At 41.2% G+C, this 15252-nt stretch overlaps 1 protein-coding gene across 1 annotated transcript in view; it reads left to right on the plus strand.

Moving 5' to 3' along the window:
• The window catches only part of LOC137331314 (sodium/hydrogen exchanger 9-like), a 313260-nt gene that overhangs the window by 87454 nt on the left and 210554 nt on the right, over positions 1–15252 (plus strand). The window contains exon 7 of the mRNA XM_067995036.1: positions 12563–12701. Within this exon, the coding sequence (XP_067851137.1) occupies positions 12563–12701 (139 nt within the window). The remainder of the gene's footprint in view (positions 1–12562; positions 12702–15252) is intronic.

A 15252-nucleotide genomic window follows, 5' to 3' on the forward strand; every position in this document is an offset into this window, starting at 1 on the left:
GGCACAGAAGGGCCAATCGGCCCATCGTATCTGTGCCGCCCAACAAAGAGCCATCCAGCTTAATCCCACTTTCCAGCTCTTGGTCCGTAGCCTTGTAGGTTGAGGCACTTCAAGTGCATATCCAAATACCTTTTAAATGCGATGAGGGTTTCTGCCTCTACCACCCTTTCAGGCTGTGAGTTCCAGACCCCCATCACCCTCTGGGTGAAAAGATTTCTCCTCAACTCCCCACTAATCCTTTTACCAATTACTTTAAATCTACACCCCCTGCTAACTCTATCTAGCCCCTCATAATTTTATACACCTCAATTAAATCTCCCCTCAGCCTCCTCTGTTCCAAAGAAAACAATCTCAGCCTATCTAATCTTTCCTCATAGCTAAAATTCTGCAGTCCTGGCAACATCCTCGTAAATCTCGTCTGTACCCTCTCTAGTGCAATCACATCTTTCCTGTTAACTGTTGACCAGAACTGTGCACAGTAGTCTAGCTGTGGCCTAACTAGTGTTTTGTACAGTTCAAGCATAACCTCCCTGCTCTTATAGTCTATACCTTGGCTAATAAAGGAAAGTATCCCAGTATGCCGCCTTAACCACCTTATCTACCTGTCCTATTATCTTCAGGGATCTGTAGACATGCACTCCAAGGACCCTCTGTTCCTCTACACTTCTCAGTATCCTACCATTTATTGGGTATTCCCTAGCCTTGTTTGCCCACCCCAAATGCATTACCTCACACTTCTCCAGATTGAATTCCATTTGCTACTTTCCTGCCCACCTGTCCAGTCCATTGATATCTTCCTGAAGACTACAGCTTTCTTCCTCACTATCAACCACACGGCCAACTTTTGTATCATCTGCAAACTTCTTAATCATGCCCCCTACATTTAAGTCTAAATCAATGATATATACCACAAAAAGCAAGGGACCTGGTACTGAGCCCTGCGGAACTCCACTGGAAACAGCCTTCCAGCCACAAAAACACCCGTCAACCGTTACCCTTTGCTTCCTGCCACTGAGCCAATTCTGGATCCAAGTTGTCACTTTCCCTTGGATCCCATGGGCTTTTACTTTTCTGACCAGTCTGCCATATGGGACCTTGTCAAAAGCCTTACTAAAATCCATGTAGACTACATCAAACGCGCTACCCTCATCGACCCTCCTTGTTATCTCCTCAAAAAATTCAATCATGTTAGTCAGACACGATCTTCCCTTAACAAATCCATGCTGACTGTCCTTGATTAATCCATGCCTTTCTAAATGACAATTAGTACTGTCCCTCAGAATTGTTTCCAGTAATTTGTCCACCACCGAGGTTAGGCTGACTGGCCTGTAATTACTTGGTCTATCCCTTTCTCCCTTTTGAAGCACGTGATCTGTTTTTGTTCGGTCAGTCAGGTGTCTGTCTTGCGGAAACCCATCACCAAGTTTGAGTCTCTCAACCAAGCTGCTGAGAAATTCATACAGGTGGAGTTTCTCTTTGCCCAATATGGAGTACACACTCTTCCCATGGAGACATACGCGCCTTACCTAAATCCAGGGTGACACACGCCCTCTCACCGAGACACACACACACACTCATGGAGGACAGAGACACCTGGGGGTGTATGTGCACAAATCTTTGAAGGTGGCAGGACAGTTGAGAAAACGGTTAAAAAAGCATACAGGATCCTGGGCTATATAAATAGAGGCATAGAGTACAAAAGTATGGAAGTCATATCATTATAAAACATTGGTTCAACCACAACTGGAGTATTGTGTCCAATTCTGGGCACCTCACTCTAGGAAGGATGTGAAGGCCTTAGAGAGGGCGCAGGAAAGATTCCAGGGATGAAGGACTTCAGTTATGTGGATAGACTAGAGAAGCTGGGGTTGTTCTCCTTAGAGCAGAGAAGGTTGAGAGGATATTTGATTGAAGGGTTTAGATAAAGTAAATAAAGAGAAACTGTTCCCATTGGCAGATGGGTCGAGACCTAGAGGGCACAGATTTAAGGTGATTGGGAAAAGAACCAAAGGCGACATGAGGAAAAATATTTTTATGCAGTGAGTATTTACGCTCTGGAATGCGCTGCCTGAAAGGGTGGTGGAAGCAGATTCAATCATGGCTTTCAAAAAGGAATTGGATAAATACTTGAAGGGAAAAAAATTGCAGGGCTACGGGGAAAGAGCGAGAGAATGGGACTAACCGGATTGCTCTTAGAGGGAGCTGGCACGGGCTCAGTGGGCTGGATGGCCTCCTTCTGTGCAGTAATCATTCTGTGATTAGGCTCAGGTTGGCAAAGGCAAGGCTTAGGGTTCCCCCAACTGTTTGCAGGAGTACTACTGAAGTTCAACCAGCTAAAGCTGCACAGTCTGCTAGCGCACAGCATCAAAAGCTTCCAGCTGCTTGTCCAATTCAGATCACCGTATCCTTTAGGGCAATGGCATGCAGGAGAACCTAGAGATAAATGGGAAGAATCCAGCCCCCACTGACAGATGTACCCCTCCATGACCAGTTAATGAGCCAGACTGGCAGGTCAGTGGCCTGGAGTACAGCAGATCTATCATGGCTCAATTATTAAATTACCAAGTCTTCCACAGAGGGTTGACGTGGTTCTGAATTTTCATTGCCAGACACTATTTTGGCGCCACCTTTGCTCCAAATTGACTCCGCCTCCCCCATTCCAGAAGGATAGTTACTGGTCATTGGACAGCTGACAGGTATGGGTTTCACAGTAACTCCTCTTGACCAGCATGGAGAGTAACATGACATAAAATATGTGAATGCATTGCCAACATTCTCTTTATTTTAAATCCGAAGAGTTGCTTTGCAGCAGTTCCAAAAAGTAGATGTCTTTATTTAATGCCCCTCTGCTCCCTCATTCCAAATTCAACCAAGGCGCTTCCAGTGAAATGATTTCCCAGCAGCTATGGTGTCTTTTCTTTCCCAACCTGCCCTGAAGGTGTAGATATTATTGTTCTAAGTAACTTTTAGGAATGGAACCAGTAGACAGCGTTAACTCATCTGTGTTTGTTAGATACTCCCAGGAAGGAAAGCATTGTGAACATTTTCACTGTTATCTGGGATATCCTGGTTAATACCAAAAATCAGCCAGTCGGTCAATCAAGGCTTGTTCCAGAGAAACATTGTAGGAAATGACACTTCCTATCAGGAGTGCTTACTGAAACCTCAGGACTTTTATTTCAACAGTGTGCTGCACAGGTTTATATTGAATAATTTGTCTCCTCCATTAGGGCGCAGCACTGTCTGGTACAGGTTAACTTGATCAGCAAGGCACACAGTGATCGCTGTTGCAGTGGATATAAATGGTGAAGTCTGTGTTATTATAATAAGAATTGCCATGGAAACCATCCAAACTACTAATTGTGAGGCACCGGTGAATGTAAGAGCATCTGTAACATGTTTATAACTTTATTAATCAATTCAGGCTGCAATCACGAATGTCTGTTGGAGTTCTGAGACATTGTCTGCATTTTAATCAAATGAGAGTGTTGTGATTTCTGAGGTGATGTTTGCTATTCAGAGCTTTTTGCTTTGAAAAGGGAAGAGCACACACTGAGTAACAACATGGAAACTATAAGGGCTGAAGGAGAGGGCAGCTGGTGGCTCTAAGTGTGATATAAAGCAGTGATTTAGGAAAATCATCTTATCTCTAGCGATAGGTTGGTCCTGTTGAGGCATTTTATTTTCTCACTTGAACTGGATCCACGTGCTGCTCTTACTTTTCTGCTCGGAGTGAGAAGCAAGTGGAGATGTTCTAGTGCTCCTCTTCCGTATGGAGGGCTATATACAGCAAATGCATGAGACCGGCTCCTTGTACTTAAATAGCTAAAGCTGGCTCCCTTATCCCCGTGGCCAATTCATAGACCCATTGTTTCATGGATCAACAATGCCATCAGGATAAGAGTGCTGTACCTTTCTACACTGTGAAGTGTAACTAATGAGAGATCACTGGCTGCACTACTATTGGAATAGCACCTTTATGTCAACTGCTAGATCAGGGCAAGTGAGTTGAGTGTGATGGTTTGCATTATCAGCAACTTTGGACAGGGCAGGTGCAAGAAGAATATGGTTTTATAAATAAACAGAACAGCATGAAATATGTCTAGAGAAACACTTTGCCTTAAGGCTGTTTACCCTAACCTGCACCAAGTCCCGCTGACCCATCACCTGTGTTCTTACTGATCTACGTTGGCTCCCAGTCTCCCAATGCCTCCAATTTAAAATTCTCATTCCAATATTCAAATCCCTTCATGCCTTTGCCCCTTCCTATCTCTGGAACCTCCCCCAGATCTACAACTCTGAGAACTGTATTCCTCAAAACTCTGGCCTCTTGCACATCCTTCATTGCCTTCACCCCACCATTGGCGGCTGTGCCTTCAGCCATCTAAGACCTGGAATTCCCTCCCTAAACCTCTCCATCTCTCTCTCATTCTTTAACACCTTCCTTAAAATTAGACCAAGCTTTTAGTCACCCTTCCTAATATCTCCTCCTTTGGCTCGGTGTCAGTTTTTGTCTGATGACACTCCTGTGAAGTGCCTTGGGACATTTTCCTATGTTAAAGGTGCTATATAGGTGCAAGTTGTTGTAATTGTTTAACCTGAATTGTCTTGCACTTGAATCAGTCCTAGACAGCCCCTGAAGAGCACGAATGCACAGCACCGATAATGGATACAACAAAATGCAAACTAATCTGGTGCAGTTCAAGAGCCTTAGCCATGTATCTGAATCAATATGGTCCACTGATTATATGTTTTTTAAAAAAACTGAAGAGTTGCCTGATGGAAATTGATTTTCTAATGTGACACACTGGCTGCATTCTCAACGTTGACTGCTATTGGCAATCAAATATAAATAGAACTGATATGCAGGAGGGTGCTGGATGGTTTATGTGGAGACTAGATGAATCATGCACATACATGCTAAAGAAAGCTTGACAAAATCGTTAACAGAAGTGTCTTTTAGAGTTTCTGAAAATTAGTTGAACTAAGCAGATATTTGGCTAGCTGTTCAAGATGTTAATAAACACAGCAATAACTATCTTCTGGGAGTCATTTTCACATCTAATTGCTGAAAAAAAGTTGTAACTCGAATTTTTCCTTGAGGCTGGTTAATTTCTTACTCACAACCTCTAGTTCTATGCTCACAGTCTGATTTAAACAGGCTGCTGTTATGCAGATTATCTATGTCTTTCAGCATTTTAAATCCCTGAATCATGTCCGCTCAAAATGTTTGTACAAGTTCCCTTCTGTGAATCTCTCTTCGTGAGTTTAGGATCTAAATCCTGGAATCATCCTTGGCGCTATTCTCTAAATTCTTTTCATTGCATCGATGTTTTCTGAAGCTCAACTGCCCAAAATATTCCGACTGTGGCCTCCTAAAAATTGAGAATCAAATATGGGTCACATTTGGTGCAAGACAGCCTCGGGTGGCAAATTTTTAAAATGCAATAAATAAAATAAATTCAAAACCTTTGCGGGCTGTGTCTACAAATTGCTGTTGAGTGAGTTCATTTTAAAGGAGAATAAAATTACTCTTGCTCTTGCCAGACACTGTTGTTAAATGATACATGGGGAGAAATTGCTTCTAATCCACATCTTTTGAAGTGGATAGATTGCTGAAGCACAGAACATCTGCTAGACACACAATAGTTACGCTTCTCACTCCAAGCTTCCTTGCCATCATAGTTTGTGCAATAGACTGAAGAAAATGTTAGTTTTAAAAGTATCTCATTCTTACTAGTTTAGTCCCATTGAAACCAACGAAGAAACTGAATCTTGCAAGATCCTTGCTTTTGTCCACTGAAAATGAGCTGTAGATGGAAAAATCCCACATGCCCAATTTTTGGCTTTACAATGTCATACATCAATGGAAATTCAATGCCTGGATATTTAGCTTTGTTTGCCTTTCCTCATTTTTCTCAGCACTGTTTCCCTATAATCAGATGTCTTGCTATGATTTTCTATCAGGCTTTCTGTTTCACACAAGCTCCAGCGTAGTTTCCTATCAAAGAATTAAAATTGTGTAAAAGTCCAGTAGCCAGGTTCTAAGGAAATTAATGCTTGTTCCTCTTTAAGAAAAAGGTTAAAGAAAAGGATCAGAGAAACGTCAGAGACCTTATTAAAACCTAGGCTGTCAGCTCATCCTCATTAAATCCTATACACATCTGCTTCTTGTCTTCCTGATGCAGTCTGTCCATCAGTAACTCACCTCTTCAATTTCCAGAGGAGATAGCTTGATTTGTATGAGATTAAAGAGAAGTATATAGTCTGTTGTAAAAGGATACTCATTACTTCTTTGTATTTTATGCTTTAAAATGGTGGGAAGCAGTGGTCATAGAACTGCTTTCTAGTGCAATCAGAAATGGATTGAGGACTGTGGCAGCATTCTCAGTTCACCATCTCACTGGAAAGAGGATGCTCCCAAGCATATTAGTTTTCAAGGCAAATGCTGGCCTGAGAAATGATTGAAGTCAGAAGTGTGTTAAAATTCTAGAGGAATATTAGTGCAGCAATGCCTGCTTGTTATGCTATTTGTGCCATCAATGTGTTAACAAAAGCATTTTTATGGTGTTAGCTCTGTCTTTCTCTTGACTGGTTAGAAAAAATTGACACAAGCTTGGGAGCAAGTCACTTGCTCCGTACCTCAGCCAGGACATAGAATCATGATGCATGACTCTTGATGGGGTGGGATTCTAAAGGTCAAAATACATTTTTTGGATGAAGGATAAATTTTCTTCAGAAATAGAAAGGAATTTTTCTGCACAGCTAAATTGTTCTTTTACAAGTGAGATTGTTAAATACATAAGACTGTGAATGTGCACATTATAAGTACTTCATTTAATGGTTGTCTCAGTAAAAGACACATGAAATGAGCAAAGACCTTGAAAATCATCAGGCTCACCTTGGATGTGAAATCCCTCTAGTTAATAATTTATTGGAAAAGTTAGCATGAGTTGGACAAGGGATTTCCTGTTTTCAGTTAGAGTGACTTCTCTGGTTGACAATTGTAAACAATTTTACAACACCAAGTTATAGTCCAACAAATTTATTTTAAATTCCACAAGCTTTCGGAGGCTTCCTCCTTCCTCAGGTGAACGGTGTGGAATTTCCACACCGTTCACCTGACGAAGGAGGAAGCCTCCGAAAGCTTGTGGAATTTAAAATAAAATTGTTGGACTATAACTTGGTGTTGTAAAATTGTTTACAATTGTCAACCCCAGTCCATCACCGGCATCTCCACATCATTCTCTGGTTAAGTTATTGACCAGAGTAGTTTCACTTCCCCCTCCAGTTGTTTTGTTCCCTATTGAGGATCCTCTTAGATTTGAGCATCCACTTCGTTTATTTTAGTCTCCCTTCTGTTTCAACACTTGAGTCCTTATTCCCTGCTTTTTCTGGTTCAATCAGGAACTTGCCAATTTGCGGAATACTGCAACTGAATCTACATTTGCTCCACTAAGTGGCAGTCTGTGCCAACCGAGACTACCTTCAATGTGGTCTATCCAAACCACATCCATAGTCACTGCAGTAAGTAGCAGTCTATTTCACCCGAATCCATATTCATTGTACTAGGTAGCAGTCTATTACAATGAAATCCAAACTCGCTGCTGTAGGTACAGTTTATTCCAACTGAATCCACATTTGCTGTGTTAGGCAATGGTTTATTCCAACTGATTCTGCTTTTGCTGTTTTGGGTACAGTTTATTGTAAACTAGTCAATATTCACAGAAATATGTACTAGTCCTTTCTACCTAATTCACTGATCTAGATGTGGAGATGCCGGTGATGGACTGGGGTTGACAATTGTAAACAATTTTACAACACCAAGTTATAGTCCAGCAATTTTATTTTAAATTCACAAGCTTTTGGAGGCTTCCTCCTTCGTCAGGTGAACGATGTGAAAATCGTTCACCTGACTCAAATCTTCCTCCTTCGTCAGGTCACATCGTTCACCTGACGAAGGAGGAAGCCTCCGAAAGCTTGTGAATTTAAAATAAAATTGCTGGACTATAACTTGGTGTTGTAAAATTGTTTACAATTCACTGATCTAGGTACTGAACCACTCACTGAAATAGGAATTGGTCTATTCCAACAGAGTTTACATTCCCTAAATTAGGAACCAGTCTATTCCACCTGACTGCATTAACTGAGCCAGTTGGTAGTCTATTCCACCTGAGCCAGTTGTAGTCTATTCTACGTGACTGTATTCACTGAGCTACTTGGTAGTCTATTCTACATGACTGTATTCACTGAGCTACTTGGTAGTCTATTCTACTAGACCCTGTATTCACTGAGCTAGTTGATAGTCTATTCCACCTGATCTTGCATTCACTGAGCTGGATGGCTCATCACCACCACCTTCTCGAGGGCAATTAGGGATGGGCAATAAATGCTGGCCTTGCCAGTGACACCCACATCCTATGAACGAATAAAAAAATTCACTGAGCTAGTTGATAATCTATTCCATCTGACTCTGCATTCATTGAGCTAATTGCCAGCCTAATCCTTCTGATCCTGCTTTCACTGAGCTAGTTGGTAGTCTGTTCCACCTGACACTATTCACTGAGCTAGTTGGTAGTCTGTTCCACCTGATCCTGCATTGACTGAACTAGTCGGTAATCTATTCCACCTGATTGTACATTTAATGAGCTTGTTGGTAGTCTATTCTACGTAACTGTATTTACGGAGCTAGTTCGTAATCTATTCCACCTGACCCTGTATTTATTGAGCTAGTTGCTAGTCTATTCCACCTGACCCTGTATTTACTGAGCTAGTTGCTAGTCTATTCCACCTGACCCTGTATTTACTGAGCTAGTTGGTAGTCTATTCTACCTGACCCTGTATTTACTGAGCTAGTTGGTAGTCTATTCCACCTGACCCTGTATTTACTGGGCTAGTTGGTAGTCTATTCCACCTGACCCTGTATTCACTGGGCTAGTTGGTAGTCTATTCCACCTGGGTCCGCATTTACTAAGCTTGACTTCAATGGAAATGAAAATCGGGCGGCTGGTCTGATGTCGCCCTTTTACACTATCGCCCAAAGTCAAAATTACCCCCTTGTTATTATTGATTTTAATTTATTGTGAAGCTTCATGAATTTACGTCACGTAATTTTTTGAATTAATGATCCATTAAGTGCCACTGTTAACCCAACCCCTGATGGACAAAAATCAATTGGCTGGATCCATAAAATGCCGGCTTAAAATCATTGCCGAAGGAGGAAAGTTCTAGATGTCTACGTGGTTTGATATATGATTGACGTAAAGTGAAAAGTGGGCTGCTTGTTGGCACCAGAGCCCGATTTTAACCTAACCCACCCGGCGGGAATGGGGTGGGTTTGGATCGTACTTCAGTGGAGCATAAAATCGGGCGAGGTGTAAAACGGCGTCCGCCCCGATCCCCTCTTGTTCCCGCCAGGCGGGTTAATTTAAAATTGGGGCTTAGGTTTCTGGTTAAAGATATTGCCAGAGCCTCTACAGCAGCTACAATTAGAGTTTGATTTATTTTTTCTGTCATTTAATAAAGACTTAATTCATAAAATGTTACATGTTGATCTCTCCTTGTAAACCTTTACTGCCAGTAAAGCCAATTTGTAAAATATAAAAACTGATGGAAATGATCTCTTCTAATGAATGGGATTCTGGCGAGCACAAGTACTTAAATACAGAAGACATATGGGTTCATAAATAATAGTGTCCTACAGGCTTTGTGACAAGTGTCTGCAGATTGCAGCTTTAATGGAGAAGCGTGTTTGACTATAACAAAACATTATTCTGAGCAACTGCAAGTGATGAGTCCTGATATTTATCTCATTATTGGATTAGAGAAGTAGAGTTGAATGGTAATAGTCTATAAATGTTTTCAGAACAGCAGTAATATTCCCACACTATAACAATGTAGGGCCATAACTGTCTTATGACTGTATTGTAAACAGAAAGAGGAAGGCACCCAGAAGATGCGTTTGTTGCTCACTGACGCAGTTTCAACATTTGTACGTAACTTCGAGGGGAGTTTAGTCTAAAATCTAGTTTGATTTAAGTGGCTTCTTCAATTCTGCTTAATATTGTCAAATATCTTAATTAGCCTGCAATGTTGATTTTTGTCATCGTGTGACTAAGTATTTAGAAAGCATGAATAAATCACTGTCTACAACTGTGTTTTTGATATACTGCAAGCACTGTGTAGGGTAGCCAAGTACTGGTCTCACTTGGTATTTTTGCGCAACTCAAACTTTACCTTATACAATTTCAGCCGGTCGTCCCAGGAAAGGATAAGTAGCTGCAGCCTGAAAGCATCTCAGCAGGATTATCTGGCCTAATATGTGGGACATTGATTTTGTTTTTGGCAGCAACACAAGATTAAGCACTGAAATCTACCAGAAAAATAAGATTTAAGTGTCTTTGTAAACCTGTTTATCCTCATCAGACAGGCAAAAAAAAAAACAATTTCAGTTTGATCAAAACATTCTTTTCTCTGGGTGATGAGGCTGCAATGCTGAGCCAGTCTGCAGGTAGGTATTGGGAGGGGAGGGCCAGAGGGTGGGGGGAGAGGAGGAGAAGACGCAAAGCGGAGAGTGGGTGAACCAGGAACCACTGGCTTACAGTACTTTTGTGAAGCTAGAAGAATAACTCCTGTTCCTCCTGGCTCCACAGAAATGGAACTTCGAAGAAGTTTTGTGCCCATTTCTTGCGCTGGTCAAGACCTGGTACAAGTAGGCGGAGCTTGCATGGAGCCAGCTCCTCCAGTTTGTACACTAATTTCAATTGGGGTCCTACAACCGGCGTTAAGACCCTGATTTGCAAATGCAAGATGCCTGCTGCCTGTTTCAGCAGGGTGCCCTGGAGACCTAAAAGAACATTGGCTTCCAATTTGGGGACCGATGCACTTCCGGGGAGATCGGGTGCCTAACTTTAAAGAAGTCAGATTACATCACAGCAGTTTGTCCAGGTTTCCTTTGGCTAAAAGCTCCTATTAGCTTTGTTTTTTTCTTTGCAGAAGAACCTGAACTCTTGTGGGTGTTGAAAATCAGTACCAGTGTGAAAATTCAAAATAAAATGAATTATTATTTGTGAACGATGTACGGATTTTTTAATGAGCTAAACTAATGGTATTGCTCAGGGAAGATCGGGAGGAGAATATGTATGAATGTAGAGATTTTAGGAATAAGAAAATGCCATTTCGGCCAAACATGCCTATCCCTTTTTAATCTATCTCAATCCCATCTAACTGCATTTTTTACTGTGCCCTTCAATTCCTTTTCTCTCCAGAAATAAGTCTGGTTGCCTCTCGAACCTATTTGTACAATTTACTTCAATGACCTTCCTCAGTAAATTATTCTAGAAGTCTATTATTCTTTGTTCAGAAAAATTCCACCTGATTTTCGGAAAAGGGGGGAAACATTCAATGAATTCTGGTTAATTTGGTCAGGCTGGGATTACCCTTCCTCACTGTGAAGGTGACCTGATTTGCAATTTTTAATGAGAAATATGCCAGTGAAAGGAGAAAAAACATGATCGATTTGTCCCTGACTTCAGTAAAAGGGATTTCATTCAGAGGGAGTCTATAAGGACAGCTTGTGTGGAAAATGGAAATATCACACTGGTGGAATGAGGAATGTACTTCAGAAGTACATTCAAGAGACATTAAAGAAATATAAAGTATGGTGCATTTAACTGATGCTATATCTCACCTGGGAATGCTTGTTGGATGTAAAATGAGAAAGTGTTCCATTTCTCTAGCACCGAAACCCCTTGTCTTGATGATGTTTGTTAAAGAATGTAGAAAAAACGTTTTTTTGTTACAAAGGAACAAGATTAGCCATTCAGCCCCTTGAGCCTGTTTTGCCACTCAGTTAGATCATCGCTGATCTGTACCTCAACTTTATTTACCTGCCTTTGCTCCATACCCCTTGATACCCAACCCAACAAAAATCTATTGATCTGTCTTGAAAATTTCAATTGACCCAGCATCCACAGCCTTTTGGGGAGAGATTTTCAGATTTGCACTACCCTTTGCATGAAAAAATGCTTCCTGATTTCACTCTCAAAGGCCTAGCTCTGATTTTAAGATTATGCTCTCTTGTTCTGGATTCCCCCACCAATGGTAATAGTTTCTCTGTATCTACCCTATTGAATCCCTTCATCATTTTAAACACCTCAATTAGATAACCCCTCAACTGTCTAAACTCAAGGGAATGCAAGCTAAGTTTATGCAACCTGTTCTAATTTAATCCTTTAAACCCTGGTATCATTCTGGTGAATCTGCACTGTACCCTTTTTAAGGCCAATATTTCTTTCCTGCAGTTCGGTGCCCAAAACTGAACATAGTACTCCAGATGTGGTCTGACCAAGGTTCTACACAACTGAAGCATCACTCCCTCACTTTTGAATTCCAACCCCATTGAGATAAAGGCCAACATTCTGTTAGCCTTTTTGATTACTTCTTGTGCCTGTGCACTAGTTTTTAGTGATTTGGTTATAAGTGAATCCTCAAAACTGGCCTTTTTGTTTGATCCATTTCTCTTCCGTTGAATGCTAACGTCCCTTCTTTCCTTTTCCTCCAGCTCCATATCCATATACAGCCCAAAGGACAACCCACATACGTTTGATGCTGCTGCTTTCTTCAAATCTGTTGGGAATTTTGCTTGGATTTTTGCTGGCTCATTTGCCATGGGGTCGGCATATGGCATTGTCACGGCTTTGATATCCTTTCAACGCAAGCAGTAAGAATTATACAGAATTTACCTCCACAGTTTCCAAGTGGAGCTGATCAATGACTTCCTATTCACTTTTCATTTCTTAATTTCAAATAAAATATTTTAGCCACTGAGCTAAAATGAGCTAATGGATCTCCTTAATCAATTTAGATTACTTAACACATGGTTTATTTCCAATCTGGACCTGGCTATTTTCAGAAGGAAGAAGCAAGTGGACAGCAGGCCATTTTTTAAAATAAAATATTAAAACCTAGGTAAAGGGCTAAAGCCTAAGTTCAGGACCTCACCAAAGTAAGATAAATTAAGAAGTAATGAATTGATGCCAAGCTTGGGTTTTAGAAGCAATATCTATCAATAATAAAGAGAAAAAAAGAAGTTGGTGGTTAGAGATAAAAATGGCTTACCAGTTGACTAGGTCAAATTTGGGTTTTAATAAGAAACAAGATGAGGGCAGGATGGAGATAGAAAGGAACAAGAGGAGATGCCCCAGTTGTTTTAGAGGTGCAGGTTAAAGTGAGAAGACATAGCACTGCATGTGGTGGATACAATTTTTGGGAAACTTGAGACACTGCATCAAGTTATGACTGTTTAGGTTGTCATTTCATAATGTTCAAGATGTCATTGGACAGAAAAAAGGGAGCCTAAGTACCTGCCACTGCTTTAAATTGAAGGCGAGAGCTGACAGATTACAAATAATGTGCTGTGTGGCCTGGATATAGCTGCAAGTTAAGGACACCCATCCAGTTGCAAACTGGCAGTGCAGCTATACCAGAATTTTTATCTGCTGATGGGGCAGCTTCCCAAAGTGCTGCTAATGGGTTCCAGACCCTAGCAATTAGGTGGCTCTGCTGCTAAGTCACATTTGACCATAGTACCCTCCCTTGGTAGCAGCGTCCATAACTCCTCGACCAGTGATGGAACAGGGAGGGAAGAAGAGCTGAGAAACCAAAAGGGTAGGATTAAAAAATGAAGTTCAGGAGTGTGATCACAAGAGTTAGATAGAAGGAGGGAAAGTGTGATGTTGATAAAACAAGTCTGGCAACCACCTTAGGACATGGGAGCATTCTAATGGGATTTAGTGTCTGAGAGAGTTAGTAATGGTGTGATTCATATGAACCAAGACCTATCGCCTATTCCTTCAGTGGGACTGGCAAGGGTCACCCAGGTTTCTCTCGTGTACCTTCTAATGCCCATTGTCTGATTATAGCATTAAAGTGGGTACCCAATTCATCCTCGGCCCTGGAATAACCTTTTCCTCTGGAAGAACACAACACAGGCTGGCTACTGCTTCGAAGTTTTCTGTGAGGTCAGAAAATAAAATTTTATTTTTGACCCGGTAATGTCCATCTCCATAACAATATTTGTTTCAGAAAGAATCAAAGGGTGTACTATGAACAAAAAAGTACTCCTAAATTTTCTTCCCCTTCTAATGTCACTTTGAGAAACACTTATCACCCTTTTAACTCCAACCAATAGAAAACCTAACTGCACAGCAGTGGAGGCCTGCAACTTGATTTCTAGGCCAGGAGGGGGCGGTGATGACTGCTGCTTGCCTTGTGATAAGTACCAAAAGTCAAAAATCTTTAGAAACCTCAGACCATTTTTTTTACTTGTATAGGACTTTGTAATATCTTGTAGGCAGCACAGTATTATGCAAAATGCATTAGAGTATGTGTGTGTGCGTGCGTGCACACACACACGTCTATCTCTTGTCTCTCCCTTTCTGTCTCTGTATTGTCTCCCCCTTTCTGTCTTCCTGTATTGCCTCACCTTGACTGTCTGTTTAGTGTCTCGCCGTGTATGTATTGTCTACCCCTGTCTGTCTCTCACTCCCCCAATGTGTCTCTGTGACTTGTTCTGTTTTTCATCTTCCCTCTCTGTCCCTTCTCCCTCTGTCAGTCTTGTATTTCTGATCTCTTCTCTATCCTTTTTCTCTTCTTCCACATTCTTTCTCTCTTGCTCCTTTTCTCTCTCTTAGTCATCTCCTATTCTCTTTCTCCTCTCCATGCATTAAGTGGTCATTGTAATGATGTAACAGCTGATTTCATGATGTTCATTTCCTATTGCTGTACCTCCTACTTGGAGTTAAGAGTGTAAAGATTACGCTGTAAAAGGAAGTCCTAAGAAAACAGTAACCCATTTAAAGGGGGTTGTACCATATTTCAAAAACTATATATTCTGTTATTATTTAATGGATGGGTGGGGAGGGAGCAGGGTAAGTAACTAGATAGACTTACCACCTACTAGTAATCTGCTAATACCCATGCAGTCAGACTCAGTAACTCATCCAAACCCAGTTCCCAGATACCGCACTCACTGTTAAAAGAAAAATACAAACAATGAACATGTTAAAATTACAAATAGGAAAAGACCAACTGGCATTGAGCCTGTCCTGTACAATCTGAGCATCATGATCTCTAATGCTTGCCACCCATCAAAAGCTATGTAATCTTCCAGGAGTGGCAAAGATTCAGATTTTAAAAAAACCTAGGCCAATTCAGGGGGGGAATTTCTGGGAAATCCCTCTTCAATCCCCA

This window comes from Heptranchias perlo, chromosome 13, assembly GCF_035084215.1.
Source record: "Heptranchias perlo isolate sHepPer1 chromosome 13, sHepPer1.hap1, whole genome shotgun sequence".
Classification (NCBI taxonomy): domain Eukaryota; kingdom Metazoa; phylum Chordata; class Chondrichthyes; order Hexanchiformes; family Hexanchidae; genus Heptranchias; species Heptranchias perlo.